Source organism: Panthera pardus, unplaced genomic scaffold, assembly GCF_024362965.1.
Source record: "Panthera pardus isolate Hobbes unplaced genomic scaffold, ASM2436296v1 HiC_scaffold_10, whole genome shotgun sequence".
In the NCBI taxonomy this organism is placed as follows: domain Eukaryota; kingdom Metazoa; phylum Chordata; class Mammalia; order Carnivora; family Felidae; genus Panthera; species Panthera pardus.
In genome coordinates this window covers 63327351-63336045 of record NW_026526655.1, presented here as the reverse complement: position 1 = coordinate 63336045, position 8695 = coordinate 63327351, and the positions used below count along the sequence as shown (strand labels likewise).

The 8695-nt window shown below is 43.2% G+C and overlaps 1 protein-coding gene across 3 annotated transcripts in view; it reads right to left on the bottom strand.

Moving 5' to 3' along the window:
* Window positions 1–6928: 6928 nt before the first annotated feature.
* Window positions 6929–8695, bottom strand: part of LRP2 (LDL receptor related protein 2) — a 199207-nt gene continuing 197440 nt past the window's right edge. For all 3 annotated transcript variants that reach the window (XM_019458730.2, XM_019458737.2, XM_019458747.2), the window contains one exon: window positions 6929–8507. In XM_019458730.2, coding sequence (XP_019314275.2) covers window positions 8346–8507 — 162 coding nt within the window. In that variant the 3' untranslated portion in view covers window positions 6929–8345. The remainder of the gene's footprint in view (window positions 8508–8695) is intronic.

The window sequence follows — 8695 nt, the reverse complement described above, 5'->3', positions numbered from 1 at the left end:
TGACATAGGCAGGATAAATGTGCACCTGTGAGATCATTCATCTTTCACTGGGGGCTCAGGATTCGATGGATTTCTTTCTTGCCTTAGCCTGTAACTTTGTTCATTTATTTACTTAGCCTAACATTTATTCAACACCTATTAAGTTCAGTGTTAGGAGCTATGGATACAGCAGTGAAAGCTAGCTGTTGTCCCTGAAACATTCACACAGGGTAGGAGAGACATGCAAAAAAAAACACCCATTGTAATAGATTATTCTGTAGTCTTTCTGAGGCAAGACCAGAATGGAGGCAAGCCGAGAGGGTCCGTGAGAGTGCAGGAGAAGGCCATGCATCCCTCTTGATTAAAGCGAGACCCACCAGGAAATTACAAATAGAGTTTAGTCTAGGGTTAGATGTCTGAGCTGTTTGGCTCCGCTATCCGTGTTGAGGCAGGGCTCAGAAAAATCACTGCAGCTGCCTTTTTCTTGCATCTTTGTTCCCCGGGAACAGCCACCTTGCATGATAGGATGCAGGAGTCACACCACGAATCTTCAGCCCATCTTCCACAGAAGAAATCAAGGCCTATGTTCATTATTTCAATGCAAGTGACTCGAACAAAGAAAAGGTTAATGCTGGTTGGCACAGCTAGTCAGGGCTGGCTTGGCCCTTCATAGGGATAGAAGCCAGCACCCAGCTTGGGGAGGAGCACCCCGAGAGCCAGTCCCGCACGAGGAATTCCCTGTGACTGCAGCCCTTTCCTCCAAGGGCTCGTGTTAAAATCACATTAGTGCTAACTGACGGCAAGATAGCAACACACAGAGGCCAGGGGTGATTTATCTGACTCATCTGAGTTAGGGTCCTGGATCCAACAGTAGTTATAATAGGTTGTGCAAGTCATTTAATCCTTTCTGACTTCAATTTCTTCATCTGTAAAATAGGGGTGACAATACTAATCTACGTCATTGGGTGGTTGGGAAGATTAAGCGAGTTCACGCTTGGAAAGTGCTTAGAAGTCTTGGCACACAGAAAACATGCTATAAATACCTGCTGTTATAGCTGTTAGACAGTATAGGTCACAAGAATCCATAGAAATAAAATAGGGGAAGTAAAGGAAAATTTCTCCTGGGTCATGCCGTGCAACCTACAAAGCATCTTCCCATCTGTTATCTCCATTTTCTGATCTGTGAGAGGGTAAAAATAGTAGTTCCTGTATAAAGCTTCCAGGAGAATTAAATGAGCTACTTCACATAAAGTGCTCAGTAAATGTTAGCTGCTACTATTTGATACTATGCCCTGGAACCTAGTAGATGCTCATTCACTATTTGTCGAATGAATCAGTTTATCCTCATGAGAGTCCTGTGGAGTTTATCGTCTCCATTTTCTTTTTTCTTTTTCTTTTTTTTTTTTTTTTAGGTAAGAAACCGAACTTTTGCAAAGCCCAATAGTAGTGTGGGCAAGTCCAGCCAGCTAGTTAGGAAAAGAGTCATGGCTCCATCTCTACTTTCTGAGATGCCAAAACTGACTTCTAAACCAGAGCTTGGTGGCCGTTTGCTTAAGTTATTAACGTTGGTGTCTTTATACTCTAAACACCACAGCGCAACCCATTCTGAGTGGTAACCCACGTGGCCATCATAGTGACTAAAGCATTCCCTCCTGGGCTGAACCTGCCTGAGCTACGTCTCCTGACATCTTTTTGTGCCATCTTTTTGCTCTGACACAGAGCAGAAGGAAATATCACACCTCGGTGATTTCCAAACATTATAAATAGCCTTCTAAGACCATCTTGGAAAACAAAAAGGCCCCAGATAGCAGATTGATGATTACAAATTCAAATTTAAAATTTTACGTTATGTCAGGGCACCTGGGTGCCTCAGTCGGTTAAGTGTCTGACTTCGGCTCAGGTCATGATCTCACAGTTCGTGGGTTTGAATCCCGCGTCGGGCTCTGTGCTGACAGCTCAGAGCCTGGAGCCTGCTTTGGATTCTGTGTCTCCCTCTCTCTGTGCCCTCCCCTGCTCGCACTCTGTCTCACTCTGTCTCTCAAAAATAAATAAATGTAATTAAAAAATTTAAAAAATAATTTTATGTTATATGTATTTCACCATAATTAAAAAATAAATTCGAGTTTAACTTTCAAAGAATGGAAGCCCTGTGATTAATTTATTTTATTCCTAGGTTCATCTCTTCTTTAATCCAGAGACCATGCATGGGCCTGGAATCTCATCAGAAGTCAGCAGGATACCATTGGTCCTTCTGGTTAAGGTCCCTTCATATGACTTAGGAAGCTCAGTATGGGCCTGGGGTCCCATGAAAGGCCCCTGAAGCCTTGGATGTATAAACAATGTTTGCAGGAGTTTTCTGCAGACAGGGGCACTTCATGGCAACTTTCAGCCCTAAAATTGACAGGCAGTCTTTCAAATACTTAAAAAAAAAAAAAAAAAGATTTTCTAAAATGCATCTCTTTGATAGCTCACCTAGAGAGAGACAGCATTTGAGGATAAAAATTAAGATGCTGTCATTGAATCCACCTTCTTTGAAATCTCTGTAACAAGCCTAGAACTTATCGGAGCAGCTGCAGTAGGTTTGAAATGAACAGAACTCCACATGAAGGCTCAAGTACGGATAAATCATTGAACCATGGCACTTGAAAGCGAGAAGAGAACTTAGAGATAATTGTGTTCAACCCCTTCACTTTCCAGGTGAAGCTACTAATCACCGGGAGGTGAAAAGACTAACCCAAGGCACGCGGCCAGTTAGAGCTTTGCTCAATGTGACTAAAGTCCGTGTCAGCCGCATACATGAGGTCAAAGACAGATAAAGTGACACCCCCGCATGTCCCCCCCTGCCTCCTGAGTTTTTACTGCAAATAAGCCTCCATTGCCCTCCATCAAATGTATTTGGTCACTTTAAGATTCGGAAAATGGCAACAAAGTACTGTGCCAACAGCCTGAGGTTGCTCATCTTATAAAACTGAAGTGTCACTCTGAAATGCTTTATTCTTAGAACTTGCCCCAAAATAAAACCATAAAAACTCAACAAATGCACTCTTGTAACTATACAGTTGGACTCTTGGTCATAGACCGTGTCTTACCTGACTGGAGGTAAGTGGTGTTACTGTCAAGAAAGCTCAGGACTTTTTAAAGTTTTCTATTCCCTGGCTCCTAAGAGAGGCCTCTTGAGGAAATTATAACCACAATGGGGCTGAGGAAAACTAACAAACAGAACATAATGGAAGAAAAGTCCCTTGGAGCTAAGTCTGGAAACATGGGAAGGGATAAAAGAGTAAATTTCTGGGGCGCCTGGGTGCCTCGGTTAGTGAGTGTCCAACTCTTGCTTTTGGCTCAGGTTGTGATCTCACGGTTCATGAGATACTGGGCTCTGTGCTGGACAGCACGGAGGCTGCTTGGGATCCTCTCTCCCACTCTGCCCTTCCCCCGCTGTAGCTCTAGAACCTCTCTCTCAAAATAAATAGATAAATATTTTTAAAAAAAAACAAAACGTAACTTTCTACATCAGCTTGTTCTTCAATCCAGTGAAGTCCTGGGTGCTACACACTGGGAATTTTGTGAAAGACCCTACCCCTGCCTTGTTGGAACAAGAAATGTGGCTCTGAACATTGTGACTTAAATATGCACTTTACCTTTCTGGGTCTTGGTTTTCCCATCTTTCATGCCCAGGGGTATTAATTGCCTTCTCATTACACTTATGTAACAATAAAATGAGACCCCAAATTTTATCATCTCCACTCCGGCCTCATTACAGACAAGATGTGTCCATTCGTCCAGAGGCCCAAATAAAATCTTGATTTTATAACAACATCCTTTATTAAAAAAAAACATCCCCATAACATCCTTTATTAAAAAAAAAAAAAATCAAAGATCAGCCTCTTGTAATTAGATCAGTAGTTCTAATGCTGGCTGTATATTAAAATCACCCAAGGAGCTTTTAAAAATATATTTCCCGTTTTCAAAAAAAAAAACTCTTCCTTCCTCCTCCACTCAATTAATGACAGTAAGCATGGCTACTGTGGACTGAGGGCTTCCTCTGTGCCAGGAAGTGGGCCGAATACATTCTTTACACACATTTCACATCAGACTCCCATGGCCAACCTGTTTTATAGAAGGAGCCTCTGGGGCTTTGATGAACAGCAGGAGGATGGCCTAGCGCCTATGATGAAGGCATTTGTCCTGTGATGATGGCTATCATCAGGGGGCATCAGTTTTCAGAGGAGCAGAAATAGATGCCCCTCCTCTCTGGTCCGCATAACCAGAGACAGCACTCTATGACTGGCAATATTGTTATGTAAGTGGGACTCAATGCCCTCTAGTAGTTTCTAAAGACCTGTTCGTTTGGCTTCTTATCATTAATTGCAGAACATCACAGACACAAAGTGAACACGGAGGCTTGATTTTCAAACAAGATGCTCTGGATTCACTTCCAGGAAGGAGTGGCTCAGAATTGGTAAGACCAAAAGAACTGAGCAAAGCTGGTCACTTTAAAGAGCTGACACACCCAAGTGTTGTTGTTTTTGTTTTTGGGGGGTTTTGGGGGGTTTTTGTTGTTGTTTTGTTTTTGGATCCATCCCTTGCAGTGGCTGGGGCAGGGCCCCTGGTGAGGTGAGCCAATCGGTGCGGATCTTCCTTTCCGGGGCATCAGAGACCCTTCATATATGGGCCCATCCAACCTTCTCTAAGCTACATATGCAGCTACATGTCTTCAGGATCTTCACCCAAGCAGTATCCGATGGAACAACACAGCACGGCTTGTGCTGCACCGTGTCTGTGCCCACTTCCCTGTCTTTGCCCATGCTATCTTTTCTGTCTCCCCTCCTCCTTGGACTTCTTTACTGACAAATTCATCTTTGGAGGTCAAATGTGAAGATCTGTGACAAGCGCTGTCCTCCTGTGCTCCCACATATTTTATTGGGATTAGTTTCCTGCACTAGACTGCATCCTCTGAGAGAAGTGGCCACGGCAGCGGGTTGAGACAGCTGGATTGAAATTCCAGCCCTGGAATTATTGGCTGTGCAACTTTAGTGTTTAACCAGAGGTGTTCAGCCACTCGGTGCCTCATCTGTACGATCTACCCAATCTACCACATAGGACTGTTATGAAGATGAAAGGAGATAAAACACGTAAAGTATTGAGAACCGAACCTGGCATGTAAACATTCTACTAGCTATTGTGATTTGCTGGTGCCTGTAACATGGGATTCTCTCGTGACAATTCATAATTGTGTGTTACTTAGAGAGGACAGCAAACAAACTGAAGGATGGGAGTTCCTAGCTCATTCAGGAAAATCTGAAACATACACCAGAATAGAGAGAATAGTATAATAACCCCCATGGACCTAAGGCCCAGCGGCAACATTTCTTGCCTTGTGGCCAATCTCTTTGTATCTCAATCCTGTTCCTCACTCTCTCCCCAGCACACACTGGCTTATTTGAAAGCAAATCACAGATGTGAAGAAAGCAACTTTAGCTTTATTCTCTTGAGGGAGCTTTCAGAAAGGAAACACATAGTCACATAGTATCCCCCTTAGCTTGTGACCATGATGAACGCAGGGGGAAGGCGGAACAGAGGCTGAGAGATCAACGGCAGCCAAGGACTCAAGCCTGCAGTCCAGGGCTCTTTCTAGGATGCCTGGGAAAACCTGTGTATCTCCAACCAGTTTCCTTAGAACCCTCCCTCACCCCAGGGCCTACATAGTTCTTAACTGTCTTTGAGCCAGTCTGAAATATTCCACCTCAAAAATCAAATGCTGGTCTTTTTCCATTTCAGAGAAAAACCAACATAATGGATGGACTTTTCAATGGAAAATTCTCCCATCACATATTTTCCTGAAACCCATGGTCTCTGCATCCCTTTGTCTGCAACTGAGTGCTGGTAGAACACAGAGAGAGTGAGTGAGTGAGTGAATCAGTGAGTGAATAAATAGGAGAAAGCTTACTGGGAAACCCTGGAAAAAGGTGACCGGTATGATCGGACAGCTTTGGGTGGACACACCTGCTGTGGTCATGATTCTATATTGCACACAATACTGCATGTCTGCTACTAAAATTGTCCCTGTTTCACGTGCTAAAATGATGAGCAACCTCAACTTCAGTCTTGTAAATAGTGCCCTGTCTCCCCGGTGTTCCTGCACTGGCAGAGTTTCCAAACAGCTGCCCTGGCTGGAAGGAAGGAAGCAGGGGGAGAACCCAGCACTGGGGGAGCCTACCAGGAGGGGCTACAGGAGGGCCAAAGTCCCCTGGAGAGGACAGGAAGGCACCAGCAGGTTCTCTGAGTCCTTTCTGGGATATACCAGGAAATGAAGCTGAGCAGAAAACGAATTCTCATAAAAGAAATTCCTGAGAACAATTTCATAGTGAGCTTAATGCCCAAAACAAATACCAAAGCTGGAAATTACAAACATTTCCAAGTGCAGGTTCTCCTGGCTCCCTTTTACCCGTGCATTCACACTTTCTACTGGCTGATGCAGCCACCCCCATGTTAATACATCAGAATACACACCCCACAGAAGCTTGAATTCCAATTTGGAACAAAACTCTCTCCAGCTGCAACTGTCCTCACTGCTCTTCTGTCAGGCTCAGCATGAGGAGCTCGGAGATCCCTCAGCAGTGGGTCCTTTCACTGAGCTCTGGAACACAATCAGATCCGAAAAGGGGGACTTGGCTCAGGGCCTACAGCGTAAGAAGAGGTGGAAATTGACTTTGAAAGGCAATTAAAGGGGCTGCCTCCCAGAGTTCAGGTGGGAACATAAGGAGCCTACTCCCCTCTGAGATTACCCCACCAGGCCTGTCAGGTCTGCATGTGCTGGGAATTCTTCCTCCCCTCCCTGAACTCTGGACACCCCTAGCTCTCAGGTTGCCTGGCACTTATAGCCCTGAGCTCTCTGCACAGCGAAATACAACCAATTCATGAGCTGGTCTTAAGAAGCACACCAAAGAAGTCTGATAAAATACACATTTATTAGAAATTTTTCAGCAGCATCATTTCCGTTTGCTTTTCTAATCAAAGTATATTTCAAAAAATTACAATAAGCTCTCAAAATACAAGCCACAAATATTTTGAGAACTCGGTAACAAAATAATCAGTAGTACATGTTTCATTCATCCATCCATCCATCCATTCATTGTTTTAAAAATGTGCAATATTAGCACAGAGAGCCAGAAATGCTACTCAGTATGGAACTTGTATATTCCTGCCATGGGTCCTGTTGTGAAGATATGCCCACTATTCAAGAGAAACTCTAGGCTCTACAGTACATTCCGATACAAATGTATAATTTAGCCAAAAGGACCTAAAAAAGGCTCAATAAGAACAGTTTCCCTTTCTATTCATGTTCAACTTAGGAAATAAATAGTCATTATAATGATATTTTCAGACAGAAACAAAAACCCAGTTGAGGCTTTGCTTAACTGGTATTCGCTTTGCACCTTACTTGATGAAGACACAGATTTGGTTTTAGTAATTCAGCTGGTGAGCTCCAGTGTCTGGGGTAGGTGACCGCCTGGGATGCCAGGCAAGGATGGAAACTGCCCTATGGTCCATCAGGCGAAAGAGCTCGTTCAACTGGATACAAACTCTTTGCGGGACACTTGTACCTCCTGACATGGAATTTTCTCACAGACATCACAAATAAAAATGTTGACTTGACAGCTAGTGAGGTAACACATGTGAAAGTGTTCTGGCTAGACAACACAAACATGCAGAAGGGTGAAATTGAATTGGTTTTCTTCTACCTTCTGCATTATCTGAGGCATCTACGGTCAGACCCAGATGTCTAGATAACACACAGTGCCCTGTATCCATATGCCTACTAATCAGCTAATCGAATAATCAGCTAATCTTGAACATTAAGTGCTGAGGTGTAAAAATGGACCCAAGAGTGGGGCCTGGGTTTCTTTGCTTGATAATCCTATAGGGAATATGAGTGGTACCTCTTCTTTCGACATGGCGAAAGGCCCTAAGTCAATTCCTTTCTTTGTTGGGTCATTTACTGGAATGATCACCAACCAATTCAGCAGAGACTTTTCTCAGCAAATTTAATGATGTGATAATCTTTCCAAAATTTATAAATGTACAGTATATTTATAGCATTACCTTCAGATAGCTTCAGTGCAAAGATATCCATATAGTACATTGTGATAATTATTTGTAAAAATATGAGACAGCATAAGTAAAAAAAAAAAAAAAAAAAAAAAGACACACAAGACACGGTTTCCAAAGACACTTCCAACTACAGGCAAATGGGAAAAAATATATTTTTTTTAATAAAGTACTGAATGTTAACCTTTTCTTCATCTGTTTGTAAAAAATACATGTGCAAAAGTGTGTTTCTAATGATCCCTAAACAGATGGCATAGCTATACCTCAGAGTCTTCTCTAACAAGGTTTGCGGTGTCTGTAAAAGTGTCTTCCGTCGCGGTATAGGTTGGCACTGGGTCTCTCCTTGGAGAACTTTTAGCAGGAAGGGAAGGAGAGGGAGTGGGAGCCACAGCAGTGCTGTCCTTGTGTTCATTCTCCATCTAAGACCACAGGGAAAAACGAATCAGCCTTTTATTCCCCCAGTGGGACTGGAAACAGTTTTGTGTGAAGAAAACAAATCTTTACCAGTTTTGCTCAGAATAATCTGAGTGCATACCCACCTTAGCCAGACAAGTTATTGCTAAGAAAGAATGCTGAACGCCTGTGGGAACAAAAATTGTCAACAATT